The sequence below is a fragment of the Pezoporus wallicus genome, unplaced genomic scaffold, assembly GCF_028554395.1.
Source record: "Pezoporus wallicus isolate ANWC-B61680 ecotype Strahan unplaced genomic scaffold, APGP_CSIRO_Pwel_v1 scaffold_2696, whole genome shotgun sequence".
Classification (NCBI taxonomy): domain Eukaryota; kingdom Metazoa; phylum Chordata; class Aves; order Psittaciformes; family Psittacidae; genus Pezoporus; species Pezoporus wallicus.
In genome coordinates this window covers 1,255,358-1,272,595 of record NW_026637439.1, presented here as the reverse complement: position 1 = coordinate 1,272,595, position 17,238 = coordinate 1,255,358, and the positions used below count along the sequence as shown (strand labels likewise).

At 37.9% G+C, this 17,238-nt stretch overlaps 1 protein-coding gene across 2 annotated transcripts in view; it reads left to right on the top strand.

The window, feature by feature from the left end:
• The window catches only part of HOMER1 (homer scaffold protein 1), an 88,070-nt gene that overhangs the window by 36,825 nt on the left and 34,007 nt on the right, over positions 1-17,238 (top strand). For both annotated transcript variants that reach the window (XM_057405454.1, XM_057405453.1), the window contains exon 5: positions 4,197-4,339. In XM_057405454.1, the coding sequence (XP_057261437.1) occupies positions 4,197-4,339 (143 nt within the window). The remainder of the gene's footprint in view (positions 1-4,196; positions 4,340-17,238) is intronic.

Sequence of the window (17,238 nt, the reverse complement as noted above, 5' to 3'; positions counted from 1 at the left end):
AGGAAGCAATAGCCTGAAAACTGTGTGTGTATTCCCCCACCTTGTTGTTTTGTTGTTTTTTTGTTTTGTTGTTTTTTTTACTTTTAAAATTACTTTAACTTGGTGAAAGTGTAGAACCAAATAGAGCAGTTTGTGTGGTCTGCAGTCTCACCTTATCAGTCTTGCAACCAGATGGAGTTTTGAACCTCAGTTCTTTTTCTCTAAGCAAGAATCTGCCCTCAGATATTGCTTTTAACCCTGGTCTTTTCAGATTAGGACTTTTGTTAATATTTGAAATTATGTGGTGACTAATTTACTCAAAATAGTCTTGTCTGCAATTCTGATCCCTTTTTATGCAAGACTATAAGGAATAGCTGGTGCCTGAAAAGTTGTAGAATCACATAATTTTTTAGTGCAAGAATTGGGTTGGTTTTGGCAAAATGGTCATGGCAAAAAAAAACCTGTTGGCTTTTTCTTTGTAGAAGTACAGAATTTGCTTAGAAAGCTTGTTGAAAAAGTAACTTTCTGTGTGACTTTCTATGCTGGAACAAACATTTCTTGTAATTGTTATTGTACCTGAATCAGTAGCTGGCAGACTTACACCATTGCCAGTCAGTACTGAACAGAGAAGCGCCATGAAGAACAGCAATGCCAGGGAAGTGTATGGAATACTTAAAGAGGAAGCGGTATAATACGTAGTAGGAAAGCAAGCTGGAATTGATGGGTTCATGATTTTAGAATGATCTACTCCTTTTATTCTGTTCTCTATCTAGTCACCATTAAAAAGTGGCTTGGTCTGTGGTGTGAAGTCCCTTGTTTTACTATAGAGACTCTTGTGAGTGTATGCATTTTGTTTGTAAGATTTTAAAATTGAGGCATCTTTTGATGAGTGCCCCTATGTTACATGTAGTTTATATACTGTGTGCCCTGTCATTTTTATACTGCTTGGCATCACTGAAGTCCTGCATACCCAGTTAGTAGGGAGCAGAGCTCCATTAGACAGTGCAGATCTCTGACAAACTCTTAAATAGCAAAATATACCTGAGCCAGACTCTCATGTCTTGCCTACTCATCATGTGGAAAATACTAATCCTCAAGAGCATGTGTAAATCCAGGACTGGTGAGTGACTTAAAGTTCAATATTCTCTAGAAAACCTATATATGATACAACAGTGGTACCACAGGAGAGCTGTTAATCCTTTCTTCTCAAATGTATGAAAAGCCTGTAACTGTCATGACTGGGAATTATCAGGCATTAAAATACATCACTGATTTATAGGAAGACTTGTCATTTTCAGTTTAAGAACTATGTTTTTCAATATTGTGTCTGTACAGTTGAATGTTAGAACTAAATTAACCTGCTATCCCAGCTAGAAGGAAAGGATGAAAATCTCTTTTCAAGCTGACCGCAGTCTCTTCCCCAGCTCTGTGAAGTCTGGAGTGGATGTGTGAAACTACAGTGGTATGGAATAAAAACTTCATTACATAGGAACATCTCACAAAAATGTTTCTAAAATTCTTTTCGTCTGATTAATATAAGATGGGAACACATTATTTTTAAACATTTGTAAAAAAATTGTCCAATGTGAGTGGCTTTCTGTTGTCTTTGGTGCTTTATTTGTAGTCAGCTTCATGATATTTCATTGTACATAAATTATTTATCAGGCAAGGATAGTTGTGAGTGTGTGAGAGCACTAATTAACCTGTATTACTGGTGGAAGAAACACATTCTAGAATCTGATGCTTCTCTTGTACATACAAAATCAGCCCCTCGTGAATTTGCAGGCAGTGAACCCTTAGGTATTACATAGACTATGATTGTCTGCATTAACTTTTTTCACTTCAATTGCATTCAAATTAGAAGTCTATGAGAGTGCTGTACAGAAAAATAAGCCTAGTTGGAACTTGCACATTTGTTTTTCTCCTACTGAAATAATTTTTATGTATTCATACTCAAAACATTTTAGTAAGTAGGCTCTGGCTTTATGTATCTAATAATGGTGGTGCAGGAATTTTAACTTAAAGATGCAAGCCATCTAGGTTTTGTAGAGTGTGTTTTTTTTGTAGAGAGGTATGTATTTTTCAGAGTAGTTAGTGTAGTTTGGGAGGAGGAAATAGGAGAAACTCCTGGGTCCACAATGCCTTTTATTTAATGTCAGTGGAAATTGTCAAATGTCTATCCTGTGAAGGATAATAATAGGCAAAACCATATAATTTGTGTAGAAAAGTTTATTTGCGGGGTTATCTTGCTTACTGCTCTCTTTTCACACTTAATTTCAATTCAGTTTCAGTTCAGTAATATTGTTCTGTAAAAATATTGACTTTTAAAGTATTAACACTTAATAGTTTTGAGTGTAAAATAACAAGCTTTCTGAAAGTAGGTAACAATTTTCATTCATATCATAAACCCCCTACATTTATATTATAAATAATGGTTTTTATCTGTGGAATTAAATCAGTGTAAGCTAATTATTTTTGCTTCTTAATCCATGAGAATTTAATAAGGTGTAGAATGGAGACACTGGTGCATGTGCACAAATGCTAAATATAACTTGAAATCAGTATTAAAATGTTGTATCACGCACTAATTCAGATTGTAGAGTCAGATGTGTATCTCTCACTGTGTGAAAAATATGGCCGAATAAATGCAAAATTTTGACAATTGTTGTGCTACAAAGGCTTAATGTAATTTAAAGTGCAACGAAAACATTGAACAACATTTTTTGATTGAGGGACTCCAGAAAGGTGTGGAAAGTGATGATCTTATTTTCTTTAAAAGAACTGAGTTTTTCCACCTAATTAAGTGTCAAAGTCAAGGACAACATGTCCTACAGATGGAGGATTGGCTTCAGTACTGGCTTTCAGAAAGCTTTATCCTTTTAAACTAGCTAAAGGCTACAAGTGGAGGTTCAAAATTAAACCCTGATCTTGTATGATCATGACAACCTTCAGAGACTTTACAATTCCGTCTGAGATTGCTGTTCTTCGGTTTCCTATGTAGAGTGTCAAAGAGCTGGGGAGAGGACCTCTCAGCTTCAGGGACTGCTTGTGCTTAAACTTAATAACATTAAGTAGCAGTTTATCTAGTCCCCATGCAGGTGGTAGAAGGCTGTGTGAAGATGTTTAACTTACGGAAATTCTGTAATTCAGCCAGTCTTCTGCTGTATAGACACCCCTCTGTGACATTCATTGAACTCTATTCATGAAGCTCTTCTATTTCAGAGTTAAATGTTGTCACTTGGTTACTGAAAGCCTACTAAGACATTTGAAAATTGAGATGAGCTGCTTAGCTTATGTGACTCTCTGATCTCCTGCAAAACCCATTACTTGAAAAAGAATAGAATAGGAAAGAAAACACTAAAATTAAACCACATGCAGGGACTGAAAAGCCTATAATCTTCTAACCTAGGATGTAGGCTACAAGGCTGTACTTTGTTTGAATAAAAAATAAATACTTTTCAGTGACTAGAAATTAGCAAATGGTGTTTGTTGGCCAAAACACAAATGTACGTATTGGAGTGGTGAAGCATGATTAAATCCCCAGGCGTGCCCTTTGCTGGGAGGCAACCATTAAGTTTTTCAGGTGTGCAGTTACATAGCAGTAGTGGCAGCTGTCTGAGTGCAGCTAGGTTGTTCTCCTTCACAGATAATACCACAGCCAGCAAGAGCTAAGCCAGGCTAATGTGCCTGCAAAACTTTCTCAGGGGCTTCGCTGAACAAGCGTTCTTTACAGATGGCTCATTTGTGACACGGTGGATGCACCACCAATGGCCCTTCTCATATTCACTTTGGTTAATAAACAGTATGAAAGATTTTGAAACAAATATTAGAATTGTTTGTTTCACCATCTTAGAATATAAAATAAGAGACAAGAATCCTGGGTGTCAGCAGTCATGCACTGTGTAGTAGGATGAAGGCAGAATGTAATACCAGGTAAGAGAGAGAGAGCTGTAATAAGCAATACAAGAATACTTGCAAATAGTATATAGGTCAGTTGTGTTTTGTACAAGATAATGTGAATGTTATGTTAATAAACTACTTCTAAAATTAAGTTAATGTGATGAAATATTGCCATGAGAGATGCTGGAAGGCTGAACCTTTCAGCAATGCTACTTAAATTTGTGTATCATTTGAGAATTCAAGTTAGCACTTACATGCACATAGCCCTCCTGAGCAGGGCTGTTTGTAATTTTAATGTGTTTTTTGTTTTACTTAAGGAATCAGCTGGAGGGGATATTCAGTCTCCTTTAACGCCGGAAAGTATTAACGGGACAGATGATGAGCGAGTGATGCCAGAAGTGACGCAGAACTCAGAACCAAGGGCTGAACCAACCCAGAACGCATTGCCATTTACCCATAGGTACAGATTCCATTCCCACATCCTGATTAAGTGATACCTGTCTCCTTCCTTGTTAAAGGGACCTTCTCCCATTTTGCATGAAAAAACTCACAAACCACGAAACCTGGCCTCCCCCCCAGAAATGGACTAGCTTTTACATTTGCGCTATACTTTTTTGGTTTTAAGAAAAAGGCAGGTATGAGAAAATATCTTGGAATAAGATTTGGGGGAATATTAATTCAGAGTTTAATCATTTTAACATGAGCCCTTGAACACTGGGTAGTGTAGGTGTCCCTTTAACAGGAAGCATTATTTCTGTGTCTGAGATCTTAGTAAAATTACTGCTTCATAGAATATTCCAATTAAATCATTTTTGCACACATTCCTTAAATGACTGATAGGACTGGATGTTAGCCTTTCATTGGTGAGCTGTTGGAAGAAAAGAGTCTCTTACAGCACTTCTGAATTATGAAGTTTAAAGCAGCCTCTAACTGAACAGTTCTCTTGACGGTTGAAAACATTTTTCAACTTCTTTTGAAATACAAGAGAAGTGTAGTTCTGCTTCAAACTGAATTATGTTTTGTTGCATTAGGAGTGTTGTGCTCTGTTCTTTAAGAAAGCAAAGACTCTATTTAATTATATAGGACTTTCTATTTAACTATCCAAATAATGAGTTAAGATGGATCTCACCTATCAGAAGTTGCTGTAAATGAGTCACTCTCAGTGAAGCACAATGTATTCAGACTGTGGAAAGTAACTGAAACATTTGATAAACTTAGAACAGAGCTAGAAATGCTAGATATATTTTTTTAAACATTGTCTAATTCAGTTTAAATAGAGTTTTAAGAGCTCTTGATCAAAGACTGGGGATTACTAGGACTTCAGGTATGTCATGCAATTCAGAATGAGCAGAGATGCAATTGTGCAGGACTTCTTGGTTTTCGTAAGAGGATAATACTAAATGTATCTGGAAATAATATACATTTTCAAAGGAGAAAGTTACAATTTTGCACTATTTTTTTTAACAGAGTGATTGTGTTTATTTTTATACTTCAACTGTCACTAGTGCATCTATTAAATGTTCTAGAAGCAATGGTCCTTTGTAAGAGTGCTGTGTGCATGTTGAGTGTTGCAAGTGTTGCACATCTGTCAGTGGTCTGTAGTGAGTTCATTTGAACTATTTGTGTTTTGAAATTCGCTGTCAATGTTTTTGTTGAAAGGAGTTGTGATAAAGTTCACATGAGTAGTGGTGTTTGTTTTGGTGGTTTTTTTTTTTTTCCTTTTTTTAAATGATAGCTGCAAGATTTCCTGTCATTCTGCATCTGTAAATGTTTTCTCCTATGTCAGTGTAGTAACTAAGCTCTGCTCTGCATTGAGCATGACTGAAGATTTGCTTTGAAATAACCCAGTTGTAATTTTTTGGTGGTGTAGAATAGAGGTAATGAAACCTTCATGTGTTTTGCATTTTTCTGTCTGCTTCTTGTATGTAGTGTGAGTGCCTGGTTTTAGTTCTTATCCTGTTAAATACCACTAGCTCAAATTGGTTTTCCTACAATAATTCTGCATTTTGAGGGTCATTTCTCATGATTCTGAAAAGACCAGAGTTTTGTGTTGCTAATGGTAGCTTCAGGTTTTTTAGTGAGCTATTGCTGAAGAAAATGCAAATTTTTAAAAAGCTTTGAAATAGACTTTTGACTAGATATGATTTTTATTATAAATAAATAAAGGTTATTTTTTATAAAGAAGTAAAGATATATGAAACACATGCATGAAAGATGGAAAGTGAAGCTTTCAGGATCGTGTTAGTCTGGGTTAAATGGGCACATTTTATAGAGGTATTTCAAAGTACTGAATTGGCAACTTGGTAGACATACATAGCTGCTTGTGCTGGCTGAAAGCGTGCTCTGTGCAGGCAATCTGGTTGCCTTATTTAAAGGAAAAAAAAAAAAGTTAAATTTAGAACCTTACACCCCTATATATGGAGACTCCCTGGGCTTTTCATGTGTTGGGAGCAGAAAGGGACTGTGCTTCTCATTCCCTGCCCTGCTGATGATGCTGTGTGTTAGCGGCACTCCATGTATGATGGAGAGGAGCTGCTGAACTGAGCCCTTTCCTTGTGCACTGTGGTAACTCCTGCCCATCACTGAGCCTCTTCCTCCTGCACCCTGCTTTTGGGCAAAGGTGAACTTTAGCTGATGCTTCTGGGTGAGGAGGGTAACGCTGGAAGGACATTCGAGTGTTGTCTTGTTTGTGGCAGTGCTTTATACATTATACATTTATACTCTCAGAGTCACTGAAGCTGCCTATGCTTCACTGAAATAACACTACCAAAGGAGTTAATTTCTTCCATGAATAGGAGAGTTACATTATGCTCTGGCACTGTCAGTACATACTTACCCTGTAAAGAACCAAAGAGAGTGGTCCTCAGTGAAGGCATATGTGAGGGGCTGCACAGCAGGGGCCTGGGCAGCTATGAAGGTGGCTGCTGAGCTGGGAAGTGAGTTGCTGCAGAGGGGATTGCCAGGCTCAACTGAGTGCTGGTGTCTGTGGCAGAGGACAGAGTTAAAGGTTTGAAGGAGCATCTGCCAGAACAGTGATCTAGGTAAGGGGTTTTCATGTCTTTGTATGAACTGGAAGGGTCAGACAGGAGTTCACAAGGTCAGACATTGCTGATGTGGAGGTCATACTTAAGACTGCATGTTATTAGTTGTCATTTTTAATCTGCACGCCTGAAAAATGTTTAGTTTGATTTTGTTCTAACACATCCTCACTGGCCACGTATGTCCTCTTCTGCAAGCGTTCTCTGTGCTGTTTATGTCTCGGTGTCAGCTGATGTGGCCTGTTACTTCCACAAAGTGTAGACTACATTGGTATTTATAGTTATTTCCTGACCACTTGTACTTAGAAGCTGAAAGCCAGTATTACTTAAGTCACCAGAGTTTTGTTATTAGAACACAAATTTCTCATTATTCCAGGAAATAATCATAAGTATTGAAATGCAAATTCTCCAGTATATGTCTAAGATACTATTCATATGCCATTAGCATAATAGAGCAGAAGTCTGTTTACAAGCAGTGTTACTCTGGTCAGCTACTTGAGAAATAAGGATATTTCACAGTTACAAACCTTGCACAGAGGATAAACTCTTGTAATTAAACATCTTGCCTTTTTTTTCCTTGTAACCATCAGTGATAGTTGATGTTGAATTATGAAGTAATATTACTCCCACATCCTAAAATATAATTTAGCCTGAGCACTGCTCTTCATGAGTAATGCTGCCAAAACAAATGTAGCCTAAGCCTGGCATTAGAATTTTTAAAAATCTTGGCTGACACACTGATCAGTCCTTTCCTGAATGATAGCAACTCCAGGAAGGCTTGTTATTCTGATAGAAGCTAGTTAATCAAATCTAATATTTAAAATAGCTAAGACTAAAAGAAGTATGTCTTTTTATTCTTAAGACATCTTCCTTTCTTAAAAACACATTTTCCACATTCTTTGAGTTGTGTTTATTATTTCTTTTTCCAAACTGAAAACTGTTGATCATAAAATGGGGTCTGGAGAGAAGCTGTGAAAATGTTTTTTACTACTTCTGATGTGACTGTTTTAAATAAAATTTTTAATCCTGATGGTGCATAAGATACCATTTCTGGTCATCTGAATGAGCCCAGAGAAACAGTGTACTAAACTTATTCAGCCTTAGAATATAATTCCAATGTTAAAACTGAATAATGTATTTGGCGAACTCTGCAGCTGCTGCTTGGGGCTTTTGGTAACTGTTTGGTGAACCTGTTCTTTCACTGTTGAAGAGAGAATATATTTGTTTATAACAAGCTTTATTCCGTATTTGGCACCTTAACGAAGTTGATAAAATACACTTTCAGAAACAAAATGTAAGAGGATTCTTCTGGGACAAATCTTGGAAGTCTTCAATTTTCTGTCAACCATTACTTAACTCTGTTACCTCATTTTTTCCTTGTAATACATAAACTTGGATTTTCAATTACATGATGTTTTGATCAGACAATATATATATGTGTGTTTGTTGCTCGTTCGTTAAAATTCCTATTTTTGTATTCAAGCAAATTTTTAATAGGGAATTTTGACTCATTGCGTTAGTGAAAATGGATTTACTTCAAATGATGTTAATATCTTAGATATTGTTAATATCTTAGACATATTAGTTATTGTCTAAATATCTTACCATTTAATGATGCTGCATGTAAATCCAATACTGTACAACAAAGAAAAAACAAAAATCTTGCTGCTAGCTCATGTTCCTTCACTGAGTTTCTATTAAAAGTTGTATGCAGAAATCTGTTTAGTAGATTTTTCACTTTGTGTATTAAAACTACTTACTTTTACAACCTTAAATATGTTAGTTATATTACAGTAAAGGTACATTGGGGATCATGCTGAACTGTTCAGTTGGCTTTAAGGAAAAGTTTTGAGTTGTTTTTGTGGTGCTTTGTAATTTGAATTTATACTCAAATCCTTGTATTTGGGTGGGGTTTTTTGGTAGGGTTGTGCATAGCTTCCTTACCAAATAGTCCTAGGGGTGCGTATTACTTTTTTTTTGTTTGTTTTGTTTTGCAATGTTATCTAACCTGATCATAGGATAATTTCTTCTTCTGAGGAAGCTCAGGAGCTCTTCAACCCAAGTTCCTGCTCAGAGATCAGCTTTGAGATCACACCAGGCTGCACTAAGCTCTATCCAGTTGGGTTTTGAAAACCTTCTAGAACAGGGACTGATAAAGCCAGGCTTTTAAAAAGGTTTCTCTATAACATCAAAGGCAGTAACTGTCCTCATGTTGCACAGTACTGAAATGACCTGTGACAGTTTAAGGCACACTGAAGAAGCTTTGGTAAATTCAGTTAGTCTGTTGAGAAAAGATTGTTATTTCTTCAGGAGCACTCAGAAAAGAAACTCAAAGGTAATATGTTCCTGCTGTCAGTATAAGCAAAGGACTGGCTGAAACAGCAACTTAGGTGTAGGTCTTGACTTCATCTCAACCAACATCTCTTTGATGTTGTGAAAGGGTTAGCTATGCTGTTCCTCAGCCTCTTGTGCTCCACCAGCAAGAGTCTGGTGGCCTCTGGAGCTAGCACACAGATAGGGATTGCTCATGTCTCCCTGACACAATTCCTGCTGCTTCCCCACTCCTGTACTTCAGCCTAAGCTGCCAGGATCTAGTTCAAGTAGGCTGTCCTTCAAAATAAAAGTTCTTGGTAGGAAATTATTAATTTGAAAGGAAAGTCTTACCTTGTGTTCATGTAATTTTTTTCATGTCTCTGACTTTCTGGACTGATAATTTCTGAAAATTCTTTTAAGTGTGTTTGGAATACAGGGTAAATCATTACATAGTTTTAAACCAGTAGCATGTCAAACACAGCACAGTACAGCTCACCCTGTAATATTTTCATAACGTATCTCTAGTAATGGGAGGAGAGGTGGAGATGAATGGTGTCTGCTATTGAAAGAATGGTCTTGGTGTTTGTGTTGCTTAGGTCTTCGAAATGAAGAAGCTCTCAAATTAATTGAAATAATTTTAATGGCTGTGGGAATGGATGAAAGACAAAACACTTAAGAGAGTAATTCACCATCTCCCTTGTGCATCTAAGCACATTTTAGTTTGGAGCATGTCAGTTATCTTCTTCCTGCCATTTATTTAGTGAGAGCTCCAAGGGGCAATTCAGGCAACGTGACCTGGGTGTTTGTTTCAAATTAGATTATATAAATACTGTCCTCAGAAAAAAGTGAGCATTCTTGAAACATAACTCGAGTACCTTCTTAGAAAAGGAATGCAATCATTATGCAACTTTATTAAAACCAAACAAAAAAAAACAAATAAAACCAAACAAAACCCATATATTTGTCTTATGTAATTTTTCCCCCTTTAATCACATAATTAAAAAAAAGCTTAGTAAAAATAGGGGGGAGGGAAGGAACTATCTTGCTTAGGGAATGAACTTCTATTTTGTAAAATACATTCATAATGTTCGGGCTATCCAAAGTATGACTGAAATTTAAATATTGTTAATACTTAAGCAATTGTAAGCATCATGTCTGTACTGAATCAGATTCGGCAGGGTGAATGTTTTCTGAGGCTTTTGGTTGCATCCATTAATTCACAATCATTAATTCTTTTAAGCATTTTCAAGAATACAGTTCTCTGAAACTCATTACTCATTCTAGGAGTCTACTGTTAGCATGTGGTGACTTTGGTCATTTTTAGTCATCCATGGAGGAGCTATTCTCTTTATTCTATAGTACATTCTGGTACCAGTGTGTATGCTTGTTTAAAATTGTGGGCAGTGCCTGTGAGGTTTGTTTTATGGTATGATTGGTACATATACGATTTAGAATCTGCTGTTTTGTGAGTTGTAAGATTACATGTGATAATCCTTTCAAGAAGAAGAATTATAGACTATCTTATGTAGGCAGTTGACACCTCTTGTTTTCTTTACTCCTACTTCCATCAGAAAGAGTCGCCATAGAAAACCTTTCAAACATTAAGTAGGGATAAGCTGCAAACTGAACACCAGCCACCGAGAAGGACTCCATGGTGTTGCCTTTGATACACCAGAGATCTCTCTGGGTGAATTTTGCTGAAGTTAGGTCAGCATTTCCAACTACAGTGTCTTTTCATCTTTTCAAACTCCTCCCCCCCCCCCCCCCAAACTGAGAGGTGCCATTAGTATCAAAGAGAACAAACACGAAAGAAACACTGCAGGTTACAGTGCACTACTCTTCAGAAAAAAACAATGACAAATTTTGACAGGAAATAGCCACTTTGTATCACAACTTTTCGTTAAAAAGCCTTTGGGGGGGAAGCAGAGGGATGTTTGTAGGACAAACATATTTTTCACAAAGTCTGATCACTCAGACTTCACTCTTTCCCATTGGTTAAGAAACTTGACACGTGGAAGTATTTCACAACTAATGTAGTGTGACCCCTTCATGCCTATACCTTCAGGTTCTGCTTGATGAACCCAGTCTCCTTCTATAACAAGGTGACTCACCTGGTTGATGAGGGAAAGACTGTGGACATTGTCTATTTGGACTTCAGTAAAGTTTTTGACACGATTTCCCACAGCATTCTCCTGGACAATCTGGCTGCTTATGGCCTGGACAGGTGTATTTTTCGCTGAGTCAAAAAGATGGCATAGCCCAAAGAGTGGTGGTGAATGCTGTTGCATCTTGTTGGTGACCGGTCACTAGTTGTGTACTTCAGGGCTCAGTGTTAGTGCCATCTTCATTGATGATCTGGATGAGGGGATCAAGTGCGTTCTCAGTAAATTTGCAGATGACACCCAGTTGGGTGGGAGTGTTGATCTGCTGGAGGATAGTAAGTCTCTGCAGAGGGATCTGGGCAGGCTGGATCAATGGGCTGTGGTCAGTGGTACGAGGTTCAACAAGGCAAAGTGTCAGGTCCTGCACTTGGGCCACAACAACCCCATGCAATGCTACAGGCTTGGGGAAGAGTGGCTGGAAAGCTGCTCATGGAAAAGGACCTGGGGGTGCTGGTTGAAGGAGCTGAACATGATCCAGCTTGTGGCCAGGCAGCCAAGAAGGCCAACAGCATCCTGGCCTGTATCAGCAGTAGTGTGGCCAGCCCGGCCAGGGCAGTGATCCAGTGATCACCCCCCTGTAATGGGCAGTGGTAAGGTCCCACCTCAAATCTTGTGTTCAGTTCTGGGCCCCTCACTACAGAGAGACATTGAGGAGCTGGAGTGGGTCCAGAGAAAGGCGATGGAGCTGGTGAAGGGTCTGGAGCACAAGTGTGATGGGGAGCAGCTGAGAGAACTGGGGTTGTTCAGCGTGGAGAAGGGAAGGCTCAGGGGAAACCTTGTTGCTCTTTGCAACTACCTGAAAGGAGGATGGAGTGAGGAGGTGGCTGGTCGCTCTTCCCAAGTAAAAAGTGATAGGGCAAGAGGAAGTGGCCTCAAGTTGTGCCAAGGGAGGCTTAGACTGGGTATTAGGAAAACTTACTTCGCCAAAAGGGTAGTCATGCATTAGAGCAGGCTTCCCAGGGAAGTGGTTGAATCACCATCCCTGGAAGTGTTCAAGAAGCATGTAAATAAGGCCCTTAGTGACATGGTTTAGTGGTGGTTTTTGCAGGCCTGGAATAATAGCTGGATTTGATGATGTTAAAGGTCTTTTCCAACCTAGTTGATTCTGTGAGTCAGCCTGAGATTAGTTCTTGATGTGGAGGTTGGGGGCTTTTTCAGAGCCTGGAATTTAAACTGTTTGTATCAAGACTTGAACAGGGCAGTGTGTTCTCCATGTAAGAGTATCGTACAGTATCTTGTGTGTAGCTGCTTCATTTAAAGTGCAAGACTTTGTCCACTTATCTTTACCAATGCAAAATACAATGCTTGTGCAACCATCTGTATGGGGAGACAAATGCAAAAAATCTTTTCCAGATTTGTTCATTTACTGCTTTCTTCCTCTAAATAGACTTTGTAGTTATAATCTGGTTCTATGAAAATGGAGAATAGTTCACATTTGGGTTTCAGGGTACATGTTTCCATCCACACAGAAATTATTGAAAAGATTACACAGTTTTAGAGAAAGTAAGTTAAATAGAAATGAAGATTTGTGGCCTTCAGGTGACTTTTAAGTGTGCCACAGAAGAATCTGCATCACTATCTTTATTTGATTCTTGTGTATTTTACTCATCTCAAGATGCAGTTATTGTCAACTTCAGATTAGTTTCTAAAATCAGTATACAAAACATGGATGAACTTGGGTAACTTCCAGACATTCCAGTAATGGAAGAAAGCCTCTGTTATATTTGTTAGAAAGAAAGGAAATTGAAGAGTTGCTGAATAGTTCTGAGTTCAAAGTTCACAAGCTAAAAACCAGCTTTAGAAAACTCAGCAAGAGAAAACTTGTGGAATTTTGGAACATTAAAATGTGTTTTAATGTACCAGAATGTTTTAACTCATAGCAACAACTTATTTTCAAAATACAGCCTTACTCTTTTAAAGTCCATGTAAACCTGCCCCCTTCACTTTACATTTGTAAAGTCTGTTTTTAATTAAGAAATACCTCCAGTTGTTAAATTGCTCAAGTACTTGAATATCTTCACTCAGATTTTTTACAGTGAGGGTGATGAGACACCAGAACTTGTTACCCAGAGAAGCTGTGGATGCCCCCTCCCTGGAAGTGTTTAAGGCCCGGTTGGATGGGGCTTTGTGCAGCTTCTTCTAGTGAAGGACATCTGTGGCAGGGAGGTTGGGCTAGGTGATCTGTGCCAGGTATAGTGTCTGTTTGGCCTGCTCCTTGCTCTTTTGAAAGGTCTCTGTGTTGCTGTATCTCATCTGTCTGCTTTATTCTAAAAGAAAAGACATAAGAGAAGTTTTTAGGCAGCAGGTCCAAACCCAGTGGAATACTTGAAGGAAGTATTTTTTAAAAGAAAGAAGGGGGGAGAAGACTGTAATTGAGTACATTTTAATGAAGGTAAATCCTCTGGCTACATCTGATTGATACCAACTTAGTCCTTCTCTTACTCATACCAACAAGTTACTCTGCCTCCTGTGTTATCTTGGTTGTAGTAGTGGATCATGAGATACATGTACTACTCATGTGAGAAGCTGCACATATATATAGAGAGAGAGAGAGGGATATTCACTTCTGAAATCCTACATATGCTGTATGTTTGTGGTTTCACTACTGTCTGGAAGGCCTGATGATACACATGCATCTGTGATGACAACATTAATGACTGAATGATTACTATTTTCTAAAACAATGTAGAACTAATTTTTCCCGGACTTCCAATCAGGATATAAATAGCCATACCTTCATCCTTTAACAACCACATTGGAGATGAAACCAGTATCAGTCTGTCTAGAACCATCTTCTGCAGGTATTTAAGCTGAAGTGCCTGTTATTCATTCTGTTCCTACCAGTATTTACTAGGATACTCTTAGATATGGGATAGGGGAATTTATGTTACATCTGACCTGAGTTACAAGATGCCAAGCATCTTAAGCCATGGAGTGTTTCCATTTTAAGACTGGATGAATTATTAGTCGTGGATGGACCTAAACTATGCTACATGGATCCTTGGATCTGTGGGTTTTGCCATTTATTAAGTAAGTAGATAGTGTTAAGGAAGCCCATATGGACTTAAAAATTAGCTGGTTTTTAATTAATTAGATAACTTTCTCCTAGGTGATTGTCCATTAAAGTCAGTGATAGCTGACAACAATTTCTTAAGTTATGGATTCTTTTCCTGTTGAAGATACGAGATAGATGTTCTGCTATCCCAAATACCGTTTTGATTGAAAAGAAGCACAGTTCAGGATGTGACTGCAGGTCTTATTTTACCCCTCTGATGCTTCAGAATTAGCAACTGCAATTAACAACTGTACCTTGAGCAATTGGTGCAGGCTTCTCCAGTGGTCACACAGAATGGAGGATTGGATGCTTGCTCTAAGGCACATGTAGCTTAGGAATTAACTGTGCTCTGTTGATTCTCCAGTTCAGAGCTAACATGCAGTTGTCTGCATGTTGCAGAAAAACCATGGGAAACTCGATTAAGCCACTTGCTGGTATTACGTATTTATTGATAGGATTCAGCCAAATGGGTTATCTCTGCCTACTCCTTGAAAGAATGCATATTTAAAACCTAAAGTTTGCCAAAGCAGTTTAGAAATCTATATTAAAAAGATGTAGCTTATTTTTAATATAGATTAAAATCTATACTTAGTATTTATATCTTAGTTTAATATAGATTAAAATCTATACTCAGTATGTTTTTTAGAGAATTATTTCATATTTAAATTAGTTTCTTAGACAAAAAATAGTTTTCATCAGAGTTATTTTTTCTAGAATTTGTCTGTTATAGAGTGGCTGAAATTCATAAGCTATGTAGCTGTGTACTCTATGAGGGATCATTCTGTATCCCTGCAAGAGGCGCAGGACCAAGGACAAGGACCTCTTAATTCTCACATGAAGTGAAAAACTTGGTTTTAAGTCTAATCCAAAAGATCCATGCTGTTTTACTACTATGGTACTCTTTGGAGTGTGTTGTTTTTGTCGGTTGAATTAAGATTGCTAAAGATTTCTCCCTTACTTAGAAGTAGACTTCACAAGTAAACTTAGTTAAAGTAGGAATTCTTTTGGAAACTGCTGTGGCCTGTGTCCTCATGGAGAAAACCAGCAAGTTCTGCCACATCCATGTGACACTGAGGTCAGAAATATTCTGCCTGAGGGGCTTCCGAAGTGCCTGATGCATTTCCTCCTAGACAGGCACCTAACACTGGTAAGATGAACCAGGATACTTAACCTCTCTTAGCTTTTAAACATCTAAACTTGGGGAAGATGGGTTTCATCCACTAAGCCCTCTTCACCAGGTCCAGCCTTAAATTTTACATGGTGAGCTGTTTCATTAGGAATCCCTAGTCTCCAGGTCATGGTTCCTTGTCCAGATATTGTAAGTCCCTGCAAGACCAGAGTAAAATCTCACTGATCATGAAGAAGTCCAAAGTTGCTTTATTGTAAGCCATTTCAGAATGTGTCTGAATGTTCAAACAGTATTCAGGCTCCACCTGAAAAAGTTGTGTCACTAAACGTAACTGTGGGCTCTTGATTATTTTCTGTTGCATTGTAGTAGGCGAAACCCTTGCAGTGGAGCTTCGATAGCATCAATCTGCTTCCTACATGGGTAGACATTAGGGGCAGGCACATGTAAACACAGAAGCAGAGTATCTTGTTGGTATATTCTCTTCTTGAGGTAACAGCTTGAAGGGTAAAAGGGGAAATATGGGGAAATAGAGATGAACATTTCCTGTAGTTTTCCATCCACTTTACGCTTTAGGGAAGCTTTCTGTACCTAAAGAATCACATCTTTTGAGTTCATTTAATATCACTGCAGATGCCAGTGACATTTTGTCATACAGGCAGAAAGTGGTTTGTTTTAATCAAGAGTTCTGAGCAAACAAAACATTTGTTGCTGAATAGCACTTTGGTGAGATGTGGAAAAATGGCAATTCATAAGCATCATAAAAGTATTTCACAGTGACACCAAACAGCCATCAAGTTTTGTCTGTAATGAATTGGGTTGGCACAAATCAGCAATGAACTAGACTGTAAGAGGGTTTTTTTAATCAGCTCTTAAGCCATTTGGTAAATAAAGGAAGTTGAAGCTGGGTGAAGGTGCCAGAATAAAATATCCAGGTTGTCTAGGACTCTGTTGTCTCAAGTACACAATAATAAAGCATTATGTGTGTTCCATCTGTCGTGATGAATTTCTATTGTGGGGATTGTTGCCATTGCAGATTTTATTCTGTGGCACTATGGTGTAATGATGTTCTGTCTTCCTGTCATGAAATGCAAAGTATTTGATTTCTAAATTAAAGTTAGAATAGTGAAAACCATTTTTTTCTGGGAGACTGCAACCACATAGGAAATTAAGAAGTAATTTTATTTAAGCAATGTGGCTCAAACAAAAAAAAACACCACAACCTAAACCAAAACCTAAATTGACTGAATTATAGTGAGTTACTCAAATCTGTAGTTTGCCAAAGGAAAAAGAATAAATGTTTTTTTTCCCCTCACTACAGTGAAAATTGTATAGAAATAAGATAGAGATTTGTTGTCTGAAGCCAAATGCTTTTTCATGTAGGCAATATATTCAGTTGCCCTGAATTTTAAGAGGATAGCTAAAATAGTTTCCTACATGCCAAAAGTGTGATCTGACTGATCACTGTGTTTGGCTGTGACGTAACTGTTCACTTTATCTAGGAAATACTCTGAAATTTTAAACTAATTACAGGACGCCACTGATTGTTTATTTCTGCTTTAGCACCTTAGAGATCCTTGGTGCTGGGCATAGTGGGAGGTTCAGCATAGTTGGAGGCTCAGGAAAGCTGACTTTTAAACATCTTCACATCATGCTGTTTGTCGA